The 21,530-nt window shown below is 32.4% G+C and overlaps 1 protein-coding gene across 2 annotated transcripts in view; it reads left to right on the forward strand.

The window, feature by feature from the left end:
- Positions 1 to 688: 688 nt before the first annotated feature.
- The window catches only part of Jwa (PRA1 family protein Jwa), a 29,004-nt gene continuing 8,162 nt past the window's right edge, over positions 689 to 21,530 (forward strand). For both annotated transcript variants that reach the window (XM_085818095.1, XM_035355987.2), the window contains exons 1-3: positions 689 to 988; positions 9,327 to 9,472; positions 14,115 to 14,186. In XM_085818095.1, the coding sequence (XP_085674221.1) occupies positions 807 to 988; positions 9,327 to 9,472; positions 14,115 to 14,186 (400 nt within the window). In that variant the 5' untranslated portion in view covers positions 689 to 806. The remainder of the gene's footprint in view (positions 989 to 9,326; positions 9,473 to 14,114; positions 14,187 to 21,530) is intronic.

Raw genomic sequence — 21,530 nt, forward strand, 5'->3', positions numbered from 1 at the left:
ACAGCTAAATAAAAGGCTGATCGCATCCTCCTGAAACTATGAAATTTCACCTGTGGTTGAAAGCCTTTGAGATAAGGGAATAGTGATACCTACTAAAAATCAGCCAGTCATTTTCAAATTCCACATTTGTTTAAATTTTCATTCATTTTTCAGCTATATAAAAAATGCAGCAAATGATCCATGGACTTCGGGATGGTTACTGTTTATGGGTTTAATCTGGGTTCTATTACTAAGGAATGGTGGTACGTTCAACATTGTTATCATAAATATTTGTTATTATCTTTGCACCCGTGTCAGCCATTCCGATTCTGCCCCCCTTTTCCAATCATCTTGTTCCATTTCTGCTATGCCAATGTCCCATTCTTTTTTTTATAGACATATGATAGACCTGTCAATAGTAGTTTATTTTATGTATTTTTATTGTACATTAATTGTTTTCAACATATTGTTGGGATGAGGAAGCTACTTCTGTAACAGATTATAATAGAATCGACACGTTTCATCCCAGAGCAATCTATTATACCTAAAAAATTCTTAAGGGAAGTCTATTATCTAGAATATAGATTTAATACTAAGAAATACTGGGATTCCACTATACTTTTATTTTTATTTTTAGCCTCAGACGTAGGTGCTAGCGAAGGCTCGCCATGAGGTCATCACCGGAAATTCTCCTTTCAAACAAGACAACTCTACTTTCCTTTTGTGAACTTCAATGTTTTGATTTAGCAGATGTTTGAAGTATAGTTGGCTTTCACGCCCTTTCGAAAGATAATATAAGTAATTTGAATTATCTGAGGTAAAATAAAATGAGTGGAGAAATAGAAATCGCACGTATGAGGAGTCTTGATGATTTCTTATTGGAATCAGCAAGGTTTCAAATTCCTAATTTCAAAGATTTAGATAAATGGTCTAATCGTGTCTGCAACAATTTACTTTATTATCAGACAAATTATTTTTTCATGGCTGTGGTTGTGTTTCTTATTGTTGGGTATGTTAATTTTTGTGAAAAAAAATTAACGTCTTTAATGCTAACTGTTTTTAATAATATTTTTGAGAAAATTTATTATGTTTGTTTGTATCTATTAAAGTAATGAATACATATTTAATCCTAACTTTGTCACATTGTAGAATTAGCTGGAAAGCGTTCTTTAAATTAAGCATGTTTTGTTCTGCTTGCATGAGTTAGCATGATTTAGAAGCTTACACCAGTGCATTTTAGAGTGTGGTAGTATTAATTTTACTGATTGTTATCGAAATATGTTGATCAGATAGTTCTTAGACAGTTTTTTTGGTTGATCTTTACATTATGGTAACTTAGCGTTTTTTTGGCGAAAATTTGGCGACCAATTCTCCTACAGTAACCCTCTATTTTTTTTTCCTGCCGCCATTTTGTCTTCACGAAGTAAAGACATGTTTCTTTTCTTTTTATCTACTGAACACTTCTTCCAACAATCTACTAGCCGAATTACACTTATGCTAGAAATTTTATCTAACAAAACTGCTTAATCATGACAAATATTCACTGCAAAATTGGGAAAAAGTGCACAATACCATACTCCTTACGTGTTTTTCAAAATAACACATACACATAAACCATGTACACGTCGACTTATTTTTACTTAAAAAAACATCCCAGAATTGCACAAAAATGGCATTGCGCACACTCTTCACTATATCCATGTACACAGCTTTTTTCTCATAAATTAGAAAAATTTCACGAAAATACATGACAATTTTCTCAATCTTTAAACCCGGTAAAAAGAACATATATGAAATTACCTGATTGCGAAAAAGTATTTACACTTTCCAAATATGAACATTTCCACATATAAAATAAATAAAATATCCAAAAACTTTTACATCTAAATCATCTATTACATTATACACGTCACCAACGAATTCATACCGCAACCATTACAAATACTTAGTGTCAGATATTTAAATTATTTCCATGCACGTTTACTTCAACGAAAACGTATACCAAATTCCTACAAACATAAAATTCACAAAATAACTATCATTTAATTAAAATATAATTAAATTCAAAAACACTACTTAAAATATAAATGAGCACATACATTAAATTAATACATACAGAAATACCCATTTCGAATTCACTTTAGTTACGGCCATGGGATTCAAAAATTCATGAACACTGTTTCACACAACAAAAAATAAAGCCAAATACAAAATTTCCAGCTTTTTTCCCGATTTCCCCCCTTTTCCGATTAAAGAACCGTAATTCGTCCATTAATATCACATGACATATCCCATGATCTCTCATTTCCCTCACACAAAATAATGTGTAATCGGAACTGAGTACTGCTCACATTATTACCAAAGTCCCAGGTAGTAATCTTTATCGCCTCGAAAATGTCGCCAAACTACCAGTTACCATATTGTAAAGATCAACCGTTTTTTTTAATGATCTTTTGTGACCAAATAATAAACAAGGTGTTTAGTGACAGATTGCTGTTGCATTTATTTTATTTGTTACATATGCAGATTGAATTAATTGCCCTGACTCTCACTATCAGGCTTTTCCCAGTGGCTCCTTGTTGTCAAAGGGTGGAATGGCTGTTAGCATAATTACTTAAATACAGAGAAAAAAGAATTTCATTGTGAAGATTATTTTCATAGCGTATTTCTACTGTACTCATTTCTTACTTGTTACATTATCTCTTTGTGATGCAAAATCTCTTAATTATAGCCCATGCAGGTTTACTATATGTTTAAAAGCTTTCAGAAAATATCATGCATACGAATTCGTAAAAAAACACAGCCTTTACTGTATTTTTGCCCTCTGGCTTTAAGTCATTTTTCATCATTTATTTGTTTAATAGAAATGTGTTAATTCTCCCTTTAATTTTATCCTGTTATACAATTTTCGTAATGGTTTTTGCTGATAAGCAAGTTTCATTCCCATTTGTAAGGTTAATATCAGGGAATCAAACAAAACTAAAATTGAAAAGAATGTTGTAATTTAGTTTTGTATTGTCAAGAACTACAGTTAAGTGTTACTGTTAACCCTTTGTGGTGCACTACACTTTAAAGTCAGTATTTCAACAAGAAAAGTTGTATGCAGTCTATCTAGGCCTAAAGCAGTGGAACACTGCACCACCAGAGCTCTTAAAAGTGCGACTAAGCGAGCATTGCAGTGAAGCATGGAAATTAGTAGAAGCTTATGTATAGTAATGAAAAAACAATGTATTAAGGGTGTATACATGGTTTTCTGGATATATACAATATTCTTGAATATATATGGATAAATGAGATAAATATATGTATATACACAAGTCCTATATACAAAAATATTTACAAATTTTTCGATTTCATAGCTTCGTGAAATTTTCAAAGCATGTCATATCTTTTTGATAGAAGCACAAACCAACTTTGCAGGTTTTGAACAAAAAGCTTGTTTTGTGCGGCTTCTGTTCTGTGCAACAATATGTTTAGAATTCCAAGTAAAAAGAAAAAACAGAAAAGAGAAAAAAAAAAACTCTTTCCTCTTTGGAAAGAGTTTTCCTGCCATTAATGGAAAATTAATAATAAAAGATTAACTGCAATTAATAGTAACATTAATAGTAAGAAAAATAAGCTATAAGATATACATACACAAAAAATATCTACACAATTATTGTAAATAAACGGGACTGAGACTAAAAAGCGATAGCAAAATAATTTGTGCAACTTTCCTAAGTAAAGGTGACTCAAGCTACTGATAAAATTCCCGCCTGAAAACTACTCACAAAAATTTCAAGATGCCCATATTAGGACTTTCATAGCACAAACCACACCTCACCCCTCCAGGCTGCTTTGTTTCAATTCATTCCCCCAAAAGAACGTAAATAGAAAACATATACAACAGATGTTTTCTCCTAAGATAAGCAAGTTCGGATGCATAATAGCATGAGATCCCTAAAGGCGCAGTGTTCCCGCTAATGGAACACCCTGTTTTATTTAATGATTCTGTGCATGCTTTTTGTATGAGAAATATGTAACAAATAATATAGAGTACAGCCATCAAAATTATTTGGAATTTTTCCAAACAAATTTTTTTGCATCACAAAAAATATAGAAAATAAGTGGATTTTAATAATACATCATAAATGAAAATGGTTAATCTTCAGATTATGGTAACTTGGCGAAAATTTGGCGACCAACCCTGCTACAGCAACCTGCTAGTTTTTTTTTTTTGGACACCATTTTGTTTTCACGAAGTAAAGGCATTTTTTTTTTACTCAGCATTTTTTTCCAACAATCTGCTAGTCGAATTACGCTTATGCTAGAACTTTTATGGAACAAAAGTGCTTAATCATGACGAAGATTAGGTGCGAAATTGGGAGAAAGTGTAGAATCGCCCACTGTTTGCCGCATTGGCTGATCTTTAGAATATGGTAACTGGTAGTTTGGCGACATTTTGGAGGCGATAAAGGTTACTACCTGGGACTTTGGTAATAATGTGAGCAGTACTCAGTTCCGATTACGCATTATTTTGTGTGAGGGAAATGAGAGATCATGGGATATGTCATGTGATATTAATGGACGAATTACAGTTCTTTAATCAGAAAAGGGGAGAATTTGGAAAAATATCTGTGGCTGTATATTATTTTGTATTAAGCTTCATTGTGTGTTGTGTGAAGTAGGGTTGAATAATTTTGGGATTGTATGGCGCTGTCTAAAGTGAATTCTAGATGTGATAAAGAGAATTTTGCTTTTTATTTAGCGGAGGAAAAATTCGCAGAAAAAATCGTTCAATAATTCTATTGAATCCATAATAAAAGTGTATCCACCATGTAAGCAAGATTCTGAAGAAGATTAGGTAAGTTAGTATTTTTAATTATTTGAGGATATTATTTTTATGCATTGTTCTAAATGTAAGGTGGAAGTAAAGTAATTTGGTATTATTGGGAAAATTGTTATTAGCAATGATTTAGTTTAAAGAAATTAGCATTGTAAGCTAATTTTTATTAATTTAATGTATGTGCTTATTTAAAGTAGTGTTTTTGAATTTAATTATATTTTAATTAAATGATAGTTATTTTGTGAATTTTATGTTTGTAGGAATTTGGTATACGTTTTAGTTGAAGTAAACGTGCATGGAAATAATTTAAATATTTGACACTAAGTATTTGTAATGTTTGCGGTATGAGGTGACGTTTATAATATAATAGATAATTTAGAGGTAAAAGTTTTTAGATATTTTATTTATTTTATACGTGGAAATGTTCATATTTGGAAAGGGTATATACTTTTTCGTTATTAGGTAATTTCATATATGTTCTTTTTAATGGGTTTAAAGATTCAGAAAATTGTCATGCATTTTCGTGAAATTTTTCTAATTTATGAAAAAAAAAGCAGTGTACATGGATATAGCGAAGAGTGTGCACAATGCCATTTTTGTGCAATTCTGGGATTTTTTTTTTAAGTAAAAATAAGTCGACGTGTACATGGTTTAGTGATATTTTAATTAAATAATAGTTATTTTGTGAATTTTATGTTTGTAGGAATTTGGTATACGTTTTCGTTGAAGTAAACGTGCATGGAAATAATTTAAATATCTGACACTAAGTATTTGTAATGGTTGCGGTATGAATTCGTTGGTGACGTTTATAATATAATAGATGATTTAGAGGTAAAAGTTTTTGGATATTTTATTTATTTTATATGTGGAAATGTTCATATTTGGAAAGGGTATATACTTTTTCGCGATCAGTTAATTTCATATATGTTTTTTTTACCGGGTTTAAAGATTGAGAAAATTGTCATGTATTTTCGTGAAATTTTTCTAATTTATGAGAAAAAAGCTGTGTACATGGATATAGTGAAGAGTGCGCAATGCCATTTTTGTGCAATTCTGGGATGTTTTTTTAAGTAAAAATAAGTCGACGTGTACATGGTTTATGTGTATGTGTTATTTTGAAAAACGCGTAAGGAGTATGGTATTGTGCACTTTTTCCCAATTTTGCACTGAATATTTGTCATGATTAAGCAGTTTTGTTAGATAAAATTTCTAGCATAAGTGTAATTCGGCTAGTAGATTGTTGGAAGAAGTGTTCAGTAGATAAAAAGAAAAGAAACACGTCTTTACTTCGTGAAGACAAAATGGTGGCAGGAAAAAAAATAGAGGGTTGCTGTAGGAGAGTTGGTCGCCAAAAAATCGCCAAGTTACCATGATCTAAAGATCAACCGCCGCATTTTTAAGAATTGCACATACACGGTATCATCCATGTACAGGTCGACCTATTTTCACCTAAAAAAACACCCAGAATTGCACAAAAATGGCATTGTGCACACTCTTGACTTTATCCATGTACACTGCTAAAGTCCTAGCTAGTAACCTTTATCGCCTTACCAAAATGTCGCCAAACTACCTGTTACCATATTCCAAAGATTAGCCATGAAAATTCTGGGTCTCCTTGTGATGTGTTGCCATCTACTATTTAAAAAGAAAAGTTTGAAGTATATTATAAAGGTATTTTTATTCATTTACGGGTGAATTTAACGGTTTCAGAAGCGATTCAGTTTGGGTGTTCCATGTAGTGGAACACTAAGCAACAAAGAGTTAAGTATGTTAGGGGAACACAACAAAGGGTTATGATTGTGTATATGAAGGTTTAAATCTACCTGCCAAACGCAGGAGCAAATTTCTGCTGTCAAATTAAAAAATTGATGTATTCAAATTGTGCCAAGTAGTACAACAAACACAATAGGTGTCATTTGAAAGTTTCACTGTATGTTTATAAAGGCATACTTCTGGCTAGATTCTAATGTGGTATTATGAACTCATTTTCAGTTTGGTAAGTGCTGTTAAAACACATAAAATAAAAGTACAGAAAATTGAATTTTTTTCAGTTTTCATTTGAGAATTAAAACAAAAGAAGGTTACATGTGTGGCTCTAAATAAGTACTTATGAATTTATTACAGTGATAGATCAAATTTTTCTAGAAATATTTGAGATACTTTCATAAGCATTGGAATAGCATTTTAATTACTAGTTAAACATTTTAGAATCAGGAGATATTAAAGCCACATCAGGATATGCATTGAAGGTAGTATGGGATATATTTTTAATGGAAGATTTACCAAAATAAGCACGTTTTCAGGAATATTCTTTGGAACTATGCCTTTTTTGTCGTATCTAATAAGGCGAGTTCTTACTTTTGAATCGCGTTGATTTAAATAATAAAATTGCATTTAATTCATGATTGGTCTAATAAAAAATATTCAAGCTTTTCATAGAATGATGTTATTTATATTTTAGCATGAAAGGGCTATTAGTCTCGAAACAACATTTTACGTTGAATTACTATTGACGGTGCAGAATAAAAAGGGCACAGAGTTTTAGAAGCACGGGTGGCAAAGAGCCTAGCACCAGCTCCAATCTATTGTGATATTTATGAGGCTAGAAACAGGAATAAGTTCATCAAGCAACATGTAAGAAAAAATCACAAGTTAAAGCCCTTTTACTACAATCAATATTTGGATTGACGCTATGTATTAGAAAAAAAGAAGTTTTTATGCAGTTGGTGACTCATTTCTTTATGCAACGTTATTGAAACAAAGATCTGATGATAAAGATGAAACGGCTAATCTTTGGAATATGGGAACAAGTAGTTTGCCGACATTTTGGTAAGGCGATAAAGGTTACTAGCTAGGACTTTATCAGTGTACATGGATATAGTCAAAAGTGTGCACAATGCCATTTTTGTGCAATTCTGGGATTTTTTTTTAAGTACGTCGACGTGTACATGGATACCGTGTATGTGGAATTCTTAAAAACGCGGCAAGCAGTTTGCGATTTTGCACTTTCTCCCAATTTCGCCCCTAACCTTCGTCATGATTAAGCACTTTTGTTCCATAAAAGTTCTAGCATAAGCGTAATTCGGCTAGCAGATTGTTGGAAAAAAAATGTTGAGTTAAAAAAAAAATGCATTTACTTTGTGAAAACAAAATGGCATCCAAATAAAAACTAGCAGGTTGCTGTCGCAACCCCCAAAATTTCAGCATGCTCAACCGTTGGTTACGTAAATGATGAACTTTGCTTAAGATTATCAAGGCATTATTGCGAAAGATGTGGAATGTGAAAAATATGTCTCGTGCAAAAAGTGTCACTGCAGCATTTATTATATGTGGTTTTAAAAAATGTGAAAATCATCACATAAGAACAACCTAAAATCCTTAAGGATTAGGAATTAACTTCAAAGGACACCTGTAAAAGGATTAACTATAAAATCCCCAGATTTCAAATTCTTTCCCTAATTAAAAGAGCTGTCACGTGAACAGTGATTTCGTTCCCTGAAAGAAGTTTTTTCTATAGTTACCAAGCTTCGAAAATTAAGTTATTGTTTGTTGATAGCAAGTTGCATTTAATGGACCAAAGAGCTGCAAAGTACGAGCACAACAACAAAGTACGAGCAAAGTACTCGTACGAGCACAATAGGTGCTGGGCCCTGTGTGATGATGAACGCAAGCTGGCAACAATTTTTCTCTTTGGTGCTTTCACATATGCCTACTTCTATTATGATGCTCTGAACAGAACCAGGCTTTATCTGAGAAGATGACTTGGTGCCACTTCTGTGTTCAGTGACTTTGTTTATTGCATCACTGCTGGTGTACGTATCTCTGCTGCAGTGTTAGGGAAGCTGTGGCAACAGTTATGCTAACAGTCCATGAGGCTGAGACATTATTGCACTGTTTGTGGAAACATGTCATCCTACACATGAGCCAGGCTCAAGGGGTATATGAAAGAAAAAAGGTTGGGAATAACTGCTGTAGTAGATTAGAGGATATTTTGAAATCTTCTAAAATTTGAATTATTCCAGGAGAAAATATAATTGGCTGAAGTGAACTATAATAAAAAGTGGACTATCATAAATACTATCATAAAAAGTATAGTACATATTTGTGTAAATATGTACTATACTTTTTATAATTTCATTTATTGCATGTGAACCAATTATTGTGGCTGAATATTCAAGTCCTGCATTCCTTTATTGCATATAAAATCCAAAAGGAAAGGATTGAGCCTTTAATTTATGTGCATTTAATTAAACCTTTAAAATTATCAGCATTTTATAAGAAAGTTTGACTTGAATTTCTTGTGAACATACCTTTCCCATTTTGAGGAGAGGAGGGTACACGTGTTTGTTAAAAATTTCAAATTTTGTGTATTGTGATAGTAGTTGCTTGCTTGCTAATCATAAAATAGAAGTATGTTGTGAAAAATATCTGATTGTCTTGTGGAAATGCGACTTGTGTATTCAAATTATATTGTATAATTATTGAGAAAATTAATAAAAAATATTTGATTCTGTTATTTTAGACTTATTCATCCTGCTAAAATGCTGTGTGGTATTCTTGCAATGCTGGCTGCATTTGGGATTTTTTGTTATATTACAAATTCTAAGAGATCTGCTACAAAGTTCAAACGAGATCATCCAGTCATAAGTCTGTTTGTTATCTTTACAGGTTTGAGTTTTCTCATAATTATGACTTTTTAAATAATGCTGCATATGTAAAAGATTTGATGCAAATTAAATACCATGTGTATGTTCTTTAATTTTTAGTCGATGCAAATTTTCATTCTTTGAAAAGTAAAGTGTAGAATATGAAATATTGATAGTTTTATTATATAGTAAATTGTTGCACTTTTAATAAATATTTTGTTTTAATGGAGGATTAAATATCTTTTTAAATATATAGTTTTATTATTTTTATACTCCATTATTTCAAAGACAAATATTTTCATCTAAGTATAGAATGATTCTGAATTAATTATATTATTTATTGAAAGAAATATGAATTTCTTTATATAATTTGAAAATTTTCAAAAATAATGAATGCTATAAATGATTGTTAAGGAACTGAGGCAAATTAGATCATATTACAGTTAATAGTTAATGTAATACAAAAGTCTTTAATCCGGACTCGTCGGGACTTCGGCGATTCCGGATTATCGGTTTTTCCGGATTATAGATCATCAGTTTAAATCTGGTAAGATTGCATGCAGAAATGATAAAATTTTAAATAAGAAACCGTAATTTATGAAATAAAGAGCAGTTATGATCTAAAGGGTATCAAAATTTACAAAAAAAAAACGTTCCCCCCCCCTGCAGAACTGCGTGAAATTGATAAACAGATTTTGGAATGGTTAGAGAAACAAAGGATATGCCTTTATCCATTTTTTACAGCAATTCCACTTTTTCTTTGATGGGCATCGAAACATGCTTTCGCTATGTAGATCCTTTGGCATCTACAGAATCGGAAGTTCTTTTTGCCATAATCAAAAGTTCAAGCTTACTTTTATAAAATTGCTCTAACAGTCTGCAAAAAATAATAAGCCAGATCCAATTAGAAGATTAAGGAACAACACAATCTGCAACATTAACTGAAATAGATAATTTTAGCTTAGCTTATACCATCCGTTATACATTAAACGCGCATGCGTAAACATATTATGCAGCATGCGTAAACATATTATGCAGCATGCGCAGAAAGTTTGTAGCTTTGAGGTCCGGATTATAGATCATTCCGGATTATGGATGTCCGAATTAAAGACTTTTGACTGTATAAGCAACTGATTATCTAGTAGGGCCAAATTAATAAATTTTTGAGCTCAGCAGATTAAAAAAAAAATCCATACATATTTTAAGAAGCGATATTATTACATAATATTATGCTGATATATATACACTATGCTGATACTTGCAAAAAAAAAAAAAAAAAAAAAAATGAATAAAATATTTTCATTTATAAATAAACATATAAAACAAGTTAAAATTTTGCATTAATGTGATGAATATTAATGTTTTTTTCTGAGATAATATCTCTCCATAATAGAGTTTGAAGTTAGTACTTTCTATCATTAATGTTTTTAGCGTTTTTAGCAAATGGCTGCCTGTGAACAATAATCTGTATTTAGATTTTACACACTTCATTTTTGAAAATGTTCTTTTGCGTAGGTAAGTATGCTCTGATACAGATATAAATCCTCAGGCACATGATTTTAATTGACCATATTTTATCTTCTGAAGGATATATATATAGAGCTAGATCAGTTTTCTTTAAACATGATTTTTAGCGTATCGTTATTTTTGTAGATAAGTTATTTCTAGTTGAAGGTCTGAGGGTAGCTTCTCTCAGTTGGACAATGAAGTATAGGAATGTCTTTGCACTTGTATGAAGATCAGAAAAGTGCTATTGTAACTATAATTTAAGTTCAGAAAATGTATGAGGATTTTCTAATATTTGAAAATTTGCAGCATGACTAAACTAATTTTAATGTGATTTTTTGTTTCAAACAATGCAAATTTTTGGTGCTAAGACTTTAGACTAAGTTTCACATATCAGCACAGTTTTCCCAACAATTGTAAGTTAAATTAAGCTATGCCATAATGCCTGTAGTAAATGCTTATTTCCATAGCCATTGAACTGCTGTATGGTAGGACAAGCCAAGATATTTGGCTTTGATTTCTAATAAAAACTCATTAAACTGTTGATGGTTAAGTCCATGGATGCTTCAAATGTTTTCTAACTTGTCCTTTTCCCATTCCATACATATTTTTACCACCATCATTTTTGACACATTTTAACTGATTCTATTGCAAATTTCATTGTGTTAGCATTTTCTCAACTTCCTTGAAGACATTTTCACCTGTAGTTTTTCCATGCAGATTGTTCATAGAAGATAATTCTTCAGCCACCTCAAACTTAGTATTGATCCTTTGAATAAACAGTGAGCCCACCAGCGGCCGACCGGTAAAGTCGCTGAACGCTGGTAGTTCGGCTTAAGGTTCGAATCCCGCGAACGGGCTGGCTGCATGGGCGTTTTTGTGGTTTTCCCCATGTGTAACGTGTATACGATCCAGTTTCCCTTAAAAAGTCCTCTACGGAGGCATCCCTCCTCTTAGACAGATAGCCCTAGTGTGCTTTGCCATAATTAAATACACCGTACACCATCGAATAAACAGTTGTAATTAGGCAGTATCAGTAACGTCTGTTGAGTCATCAACAGCTAATGGAAATGAAATGAAATTAAATTTTTGCCTTATGTTTTAATTGACTCTTGATGTGGATCTCAATGCCTTCAACTTTTCTAACAGCTGTTCTCGCCTGAAGACTGACAGATCAAAACAGATCCATTTTCTCTCATGACATTTCTTTGGCTATCATAAGCAAGCATGTAATTCATCATCTGTAAATGAATTTCTTTTTGTAGCTAATAAATGAGCTATTCATAAGCTGATTTTAATTACTGCTACTGCTTCATTATCTTTTTTACTTTTACAAATACATTGTGCTGTGATAAGTACTTTGTTTTCTAATTTTAGGGATTTCTAATTTTTTGCTAATTTTGAATATTGTCTCGAGTACTTACTTAGTTTTGTAAAGACAGTGTATAATGTGCCCTTTTTGCATAGCTGTTTTATCATTACATAATAAATATAATACTTTGCCATTTAATTTCATGGCAAAATAATTCAAATTCCAGTCTGCCTTTTTTCTTCTTATCTGGTTTTGAGAGTGACATGGCATATAAATGAAAAGAACAAAACATCACAGAGTGCCGATAGTGTGTAAGGACTGACACATGTGATGGATAATACCACATGCACCACTAAAGAAAAACTGAGAGAAGTGGCAATGCTGGTTCTTTGACAATGGCAGACAGAAAAATAATGATGCCAGTAGCACCATATGTGGTTATTATTGATAACTTCTCAACTAGACTCTTGCCAGTTATGTTAGAGCATGAAATTTGATTTACTTAAAATTTTTTTATTTAAAATTCAGAATTAAAGCAAGCAACAGAGATTTGGCCTGCTGCCTGTAGTTTTCTGACTCTGGTCCTGTTGGTTGTCGTTAATAACTTCTAAGACTTATTGTTGTATTCTACAGGTTTGGGGATTTGGAGTGATTGATGACAACACTTGATGAAGAATCAGAACACAATTTATTCATCTGTAATACACAGGACAGTTCCAGAGAGTCATAAAAAAACTACGACTATCACACTGAAGCAATCAGCAACACAGCCTTCAGGCTATTAGGATATATTGGTGAAGATAGCTTCATGGCAAAGCACTAAAGTGCAGCTCCTGACTCTGTTGATGGCTCTCGAGCTAATCTCTGAACTCAAGACACTACTACTGAACTCAACATATTCTTGATACTACTCGTAATACACTGCTGCTCCACGTACAGGCAGGGTATTTATAGATTTTGACCTACCCTCGAGAACATTCTCGAGGAAACAGCTAAGAATTCGTTCTAGAATGTTCCTGCTCTGTCCATGGTATATCACCAATTTTGCCACCAAATGATCAATTTCATGCCAAATCTGGCAACCCTGCCTTTCCTTGCCACTTTCTAGCAAATCTAAGTTCGCTTTGCGGGAAGCTAATGTACCCCAGCTGGGCATTTTGTAACACTATTCTTTCAGATTTTCATTAAGTAATTTTGCGCTTTTTAAAATCATAGCTTAGAACTAATATTTACTTTCTTCATTGTTTAGTTCCATTTTTTCTTTTGTTCTATATTTGTGAGGCTGAGTTACATAATGAGAAATGAATAAATTAAATACAATGATTTTCTGCTGAATGTGATCATGCTGGTAATATACAAAAAAAAAAAAAAAAAAAAAAAAAAAAAAAAAAAAAAAAACCCGTTGAAATGATGATAGATAACAGGTGCTAATCAGATAAAAACTTTATAATATTGGTTTTTAATAAAATTACATTTAGGCATTTGAATTTGCAGAAAAAGATGATTATGTTTTTTTGAGCTGTTGGTGAATTTTTCATATTTGAAGTTTGGGTGATTTCTGATGATATTATAGAGCAAGATCTGCAAGGTCATATATGTATGCAGCTTAGAGGTTTTTTTCCAAGTGTAATCCCTAATAGCACAGAAATATCTAGAATTTTTGGATGCATCAGTTAAAAAAATATTATTATATATAAAATATTAGTCAAAAATCTTAGAGTATTGTGCTCAGTTAAATATTTATATTTTAAATATTATTTCATTCATAAGTATTAATTGATATTTAATAAGCTTGCATTTTGCACTAAATATCTGTGTAATTGTTGTAATTTCAATTTTATTTAAGGTGGTTACTTTGTTGTGTATATGCTGGGCTCAGTTCTAGTTTTCCTGTTCGGGATTATGTTGCCAATACTTTGTAAGTATAAAATACTTTATAAAAAACTGAACTTTAATTTTTAGATTATTTTTATATTAGCTTCATATGTCTACATATTACACTCTTTTGCAAAAAAATCGAAGCACCAAGAATGATCATGACGAAATTTGGTATGCAAAAAGATCTTGATCAAACATGCGAATGATCAAAGTTTCAAGGCAAATGAACAAGAATTGCAATCATAGCGCGCATTTCTAGTGCGCAATTCACAAAGTATAAAACCAGTAACAGAGGCGGAAAATTTATCCTTTTTTGTTGATGCCACTGTAACTCTGTAAAGAAGCAACTAAAGTTGCCATTATGACGATATGAAAGACCTTACAGACAGTTAGACGACTTCGGACGTGGTCACATTGTAGGGTTGCATGAAGCTGGGTGGTCATACTGAGCAATAGGCCACACCTGCTGAGTACAGACACTGCTGTCCAAAGATGTTGGCAGCAATGGTTGCTACAAGGAAATTGTTGATGAAATGAAGGCTCTGGAAGGCCAAGGAGCACAAATGTGAGGCAAGATAGGATGATTGTTCCCCAGGCCCAAACTGACTCAACCGTATTGACTATTGTCGACTATTCAATGCACTACAGCCACATCTATACCTCCTGGGGTACCATCCACATCTCATGCCGCTTGTCTGAGGCGGGGTTATGCTCACAGAGGCCTTTAAGATGTTTGCCTTTGACCTCACAACATCGGCAGAGTCGTTTAGTTGCAGCCGATCATCATGGCTGCCATCAGACTGGCATCGTATAGTGTTCAGCGATGAATATTGCTTCTCTCTTGAAGCAAATTACTACCGTGTTTATGTCTGGAGAGGATGGGACCAGCGGTCCTAATCAGCCTTTGTTTTACAAAGGCATACAACCATAACCCTTGGTGTGATAGTGTAGAGCACTATTTCTTATGACCGCAGTTCATCTTTAGTCATCCTTCGTACATCTTTAACAGCTCAACTATATGTTGATAACCATCCTGCGGCCAATTGCATTACCCTTCATGGCGTGTCATCCTACCATTTTGCAACAAGAAATGCTAGGCCACATACCACTCGCATATCTCTGGACTGTTTCTGTGCAGTTGATACCCTTCCTTGGCCAGCAAAGTCACCAGACCTTTCACCAATCGAGCACGTCTGGGGCATAGTAGGCAGCCAGATTCAGGCACCACAAAATATGCATAGACTCCAACTACTACGGATTCTCTGTAGTTTCTACGGAAATTCATGAAAAACTACGAGCTACGAAAAGTATGGAAAAAACTACGGATTTTACAGAAACAAGAGCAGGAGAACCAGTACGCAAAACGGAACCAACTAATTCATCCGATGATTGGCTGAATACTCGTGTTATCATATATCACGTGTTGAGTGCGTTCCTAGTTTTGAAGAATTAGCCAATCGTAGATCAGTAACTCCAACCGTTAACGACTTATCAATAGTTCCACCCAATTGTCTGTCTCCCAGGTTCCTCGCTGATGCGTGTTTAGGCTGCATTCGGCTGCATTGTGTAGTTTACGGCGAGAGCTTAGCGTGTGTCTTGTGAACTGTGAATCAGGTGAAAGATTTTTAATCATAATGCTGCCTCGAACCAAGAAGCCAAAATTATCAAAGCAGAAGTTTAAAGATTCATATTCTTCAGAATTTCCATGCATTAAAGTGTCCGAAATTTCTGTGAATCACGCACACTGCAGTGTATGCAACAAAGACTTCTCAGTTGCTCATGGCGGAAAAGATGACTGTAAACGGCATGTGTTTTCTCAAAAGCATATAGAACTTGGCACCATAAAATCTAAAGAAATAACAAATTTCTTAATAAAAGATGATGAAACAGATCCTATAAAAGCCGAATACTATTTTGTTCGTTTTTTAGTTGAACATAATCTACCGCTTTCTGTTTCGGATCATTCCAAAGAGCTTTTCAAAGCAATGTTTCCGGATTCTGCCATAGCAAACAAATTTAGCTGCGGTCATACCAAAACTGCTGCTATTGTGAAAACGCTTGCAGAAAATACTGTTGCTGATATTATAAAATCAGTGTGCAGTACATCATTTTCTCTAAGTACTGATGGAAGTAATGATAACAATGATAACAAACTGTACCCATTGGTTATAACATACTACAGTAAAGAAAAGGGAGTGATAATTACTTCATTGATTTCTATTTTAGAATGCACGAATAATACAGGAGAAGGTATTTTTAATTGTATAAATGAAAACTTTAAAAACAAAGGTTTAGAATGGAAAAATTGCTTATCATTTTCTTCAGATAATGCTAGTAATATGATTGGAAAGTTTAAAGGTGTAGCATCATTTATCAAAATGCATCAACCAAGTATAATCACCCGAGGTTGTCCGTGCCACCTCTTGCATATAGCTGGAAAAAAAGCTACTGAAAAATTAATTGGCTCAGAAATTGAAATGTTGATAATAGATATATATTTTTACTTGGAGAAAAGTTCGAAACGGAAGCATAGCTTCAAGGTTGCTCAACAAATTTTGGGACAGAATGCAAAATCTCATAAAATTTTGAAATATTGCAGTACGAGATGGTTGTCTCTTTTAGAATCTATAACAAGGATTTTGGAACAGTGGGATGCTGTGATAAATTTTTTTGGAGATAAACCAGATAACAGTGAGAATGAAGGAAAGAGATTGCAAAACATTAAAAAAATTTTACAGTCACCGACCACCAAATTGTACTTGTTATTTTTGAAAAATACTTTGCCTTTGTTTATAACAGTAAATATTAATTTGCAACAACAAGCTCCTTATATACATAAATTGAGAAGAGAACTTTTTGAACTTTTAATGAATTTATTTGTTAGATTCGTAAAACCATCAGTAATTTCTAAAGAAAATGAAGATGTTACTCTAACGTCTATTCCATTTCAGAAGTATAGTAAACAAAAAGAAAATGAAAATTTAGTGATTGGTGCGGAAACAAGACTATATTTAAAAAATGCCAAGTTGAATGAAAGTGAAGTGAAATCATTTTTCAATTCTGTGCGAGCTTTTTTTGTAACTGCATGTTCATATATAATTGATAAATTTCCACTGAGTGATCCATTTCTAAAACATGCTGAAGTTGCTGACATCAACTTGAGAACTGAAGTCTCATTTTCATCTGTTCTTTACTTGATGAATACTTTTCCATCCATTATTGATGAAAAATGTCTTAATCAAGTAGAAATTGAATTTTCCATGTATCAAGTAGATGATTTGAAAGAAATTGTAGATTTGCGTATTGATATAGCATGGGGAGAAATTGCCAAATTAAAAAATATGAATGGGTGTATTAAATACAAAGTATTGCCTTCTGTAATGCTTGCTGTCTTAATAATACCTCATTCAAATGCAGCTTGCGAAAGAATTTTTTCTATTGTTAAAAAAAATCAGACGGAATTTCGACCAAATTTAGGTCTTAAAACTCTTGAAGCAGTTTTGATTGAAAAAATAAATATGCAAGCAAATGAAGAACTGTGTTATAAAAAAACATTCTCAAAATCAGAACTTAAGCTTGCTAAGCATGCTACATATAAATCTTTGCATTCATAAATTATGCGTATTTTGTTTAATACTTATATGTATCATTCTTGGTTATTTAAATTTTATTTCCCTGTAGAAATCATATCCAGAATAAAGATATGATTTATAGCTTCTGATTTTTTCTATGATTAGTAGTGATTTGAAGTACTTTTTATTAGTGAATGCTTGAGGAGTTAAAAGAAAATTTCTAATTAAATGTGCATATAATTTACAAGGTATATTTTTAATTATTCAGTTTTATATGTATATGGATTTTAAATGTAATAAAATTGATTACAATTAATTATTAATTTAAAATTAATGAATGGTTAATTACAACATACGCTACGCGCACATTTTCAAAGTTGTAAAAATGTCGTTCGCACGTTGACTACTGACAAGGTTTGCTGAAGGTTGGAGTCTATGAATATGTCTGGAGCAACAACTGATGAATGCTTGGCAGAATGTGTCGCAGGATGACATTAGGAACCTCTACCACTCCTTGCCTCGATGAATTCAAGTATTCATTGGCGCCAGGGGCGGTTCGACCAATTACTAATTTGAAGACACAGTGGGTGATTGTGAGCCATGAACAGGTACTATAACCTTAATTTTTTAAACGTTTATTATCCGTGTATGAGCAATTATGCACATATTCAATTTCATCAAAAACAACCACTTCCTTCATGGTGCTTCGATTTTTTTGCAAAAGAGTGTACGTTCTAATGACTTTACATTGTTTTATCATTTACAAAAATGTTGTAGTCGTTAGTTAGAATTTTAGTTGTGTGTAAACTGGAATGCATTTAAAGTATTTTTTAGTGTATAACTTTTTAAGCTTATTGAATGCTGTAATTTTGTTTAACTGTAAAATCCTTTCTTAATACCTTTCCAAAATATTTTTAATTAAAAAAAATTGTTTTTTTTTTTTTTTTTTTTTTTTTTTTTGTTTCATTTCTGAATAGTTCATACATAAACAAAACTCTGAAATTCAGAGGTGAAAGTTTTCCCACATACGCTAGTAAGTTTTTATGCCGAAAGAAATTCAGTTGCTAGCTGTGAAATAATATGATGGCTATGTTTCCAGTGAAATTTAAATCAACTTTTTAAAGTACCAGCCTTACATATTCTAAGTTTTAATAAATGTTTCAGTAACTGAATATCTTAGCTAATGATAATTTTCTGACAAAAAAGAAGTTTTCTTTTTTTAATGAAATGCAGGTGACTGAAATGTGCACTTTAGGATTAAGTACATCTTTGCAAGGAATTTTTCAGCTTCTTGGAAATGCAATGCTGGGTTACCTTGAGCTCTGCATTTGGCGTAGTTCCAATCCTTCAGCTGCGACCATGAGCCGCAAACATGCATGTGCTATTCGGACCGATTTATTATCAAAATGTGGTGGATGGACATGAATCGTAGTAGAGATTTTTTTGTTTTTTTTTGTTGTTGTTCTTATTTTGTACCTGTTTTTTTTTTTTTTTTTCACAGCATTCAAAGAGCACAGACATAAGAAACAAACAAACAAACAAACAAACAAACAAAAAAAAAACATTTTTAAGCAATCTAATCTAATTTGCTGATAATCATTTATAATTAACTGTTTTATTACATTGTGTTTGATATTGTGCATTTATTTGTTTATATATTTGTAAAAATGCAAGTGTTTTCCAAATTAGTTTTGCTGTATATACATTATTTCATAATAAAGCTTAATAAGTAAATTTTATTGTGTTGTAATAATTCAGTCATTATAATTTTCTGTATTATTTTCATTTTGTATTATAATAATTATTTTATTACATCAAGGCTTTATTTATCAAGGCGTATATTTAATTGCAAAATATGCACAAATATTGGTAGGCCATCTAGTGGTTTTTCTTTCACATCAATAATAGGCAATAGGTTTTTCTTTCACGTCAATAATAGGCAATAGGTTTTTCTTTCACATCAGTAATAGGCAATAGGTTTTTCTTTCACATCAATAAAGGTATTGATAAGCTGGGAACTTACTTATCAATACCTGCTGTAGATTTATTATATTGAGTGACAGGAAGTGGTTTTCATTTCATTTCTCCTTTTTTGTTCGTTGTTTCTACAGTATCAAATTTGTGTTCATTAGAAATATAAGTTATGTCTCTTATATTTTTCCATTTACCAATCATAACACCATTAAGCATACTTCGCTACCATTTGCCTTTTCTTTAGTTTTTTCTCGCTAACCTCTTTCAGAAATATCTTTCTGTTCCTTCTGATTGTCCTAGTACAATGAGTTTTTCTGTTAGCAAGACATTTTGCCACTTCATAGGTATTATAATAATTTCCCATAAATACATTATGCCCAACATCTAGCATTCCTTCTAATAAATTAAACACTCCTTTTTATGCATGTCCTTTCCCTCCAGAATCATCCATCATGCCAGTATAAACTATAAATTTGATAACCATTAGGTGTTGTGATTATACCTAATGTGATACCATATTTATGGCATTTGTTTGGAACATACTGTATAAAAATGAGCCACCCATGCCATAGTATCATCAACTCATCTAAACTAATCTCTCATCTTGGGTAGAATATTTCAACCAATTATATATTGAACAAATTCACCATACTTTTAATTTTATGTAGTCTATCCTTTGGGGGTTCTGCATTTTGCTCTTGGATTGTTGTGATATGAAGTGTCATCAGCAATAAAAGAAAACGATTCCTGCTCATATTATATGAGAATATACTCAAGCCAAAAAGTGTATCTGTTTTCCAGTAATCTTGAATGAGGTTTATTCTCATATTTTACATATGTAAAATTAATCCTCCTAATACCAATATTTCATCTCTTATGGCTTCTTTCCAAGCATTAATTCTAGAATGTTTCTTTGTTTCATTGGAACAAAGTACTTTACAAGCATAGTCATTGGTTTGAGCAATTACTTAATCCAAAATATTTTCTGTAAATAAATGGCAAAAGTAATCAGTTGGATTGTCACCTGAAACAGGTTGCAACAAACACTCTGATTTTTGTGAAAGGAAATTGTTCTATTGTTGTGGGAGAATTTTCCAAATTATGCTTCCTACCATAGCGAAATCATGCCGATGACATGTCACTTCTTTCATGTCTTGCAGCTCTTCATCTTCCTCTTCAGAATCCAAAATCTTTTGGCCACCTTGGGGAGGAATGAAATCTTCACTGTTGTCAGAACTAACATCACTTGAGTACTTGTCCAAAAGCTCAGCAATCAAATAATTTGCTATTTCATCATCAGTTAGAAGCATATTAGATTGGACTTTTCTTTTTTTTTCGGGGGGGGGGGGCATCTACAACTCATATTAAAGTTTTTTTTTAATAAAGCTCTAAATTCAGAACCACTTACCTGTTCAATTAGCTTCTAATTTTACTCCACACCAATACCAGCAGACTCACTTGACATATAATGCCTACTGAAATGGAGACTAAATGTTGCGCTGCAGCTCTTCTCGCATAAATGTGTGACTGGCAACTGAGACATCACTCGACACCCCCTGCTGGCAAGTGATTGGCCTTTTACTGTTGACTGCGCAGGCACGAGTTTGGCAGCGAAAGTATTAAGGAACATTTGTAACAAATCATGATATAGGTTCCATATTAAAAAATTAATAATTTTTTTCCAAAGCTAATAAACAATTTTCTTCTTTAAAAGTGCCCTTTTCAAGATCATTAACTGTTTAAAATATCTTTTTTGGTTAGCCATCAACATCGAAATTTCATCTTTATAATAAGCATAGAGTGTCTTTTTTTTTTTTTTTTTTTTTCATGGTTATCTT

The sequence above is a fragment of the Stegodyphus dumicola genome, chromosome 6 (assembly GCF_044657685.1).
Source record: "Stegodyphus dumicola isolate Sdum_Otavi_A_Nest chromosome 6, ASM4465768v1".
NCBI classification, from domain to species: domain Eukaryota; kingdom Metazoa; phylum Arthropoda; class Arachnida; order Araneae; family Eresidae; genus Stegodyphus; species Stegodyphus dumicola.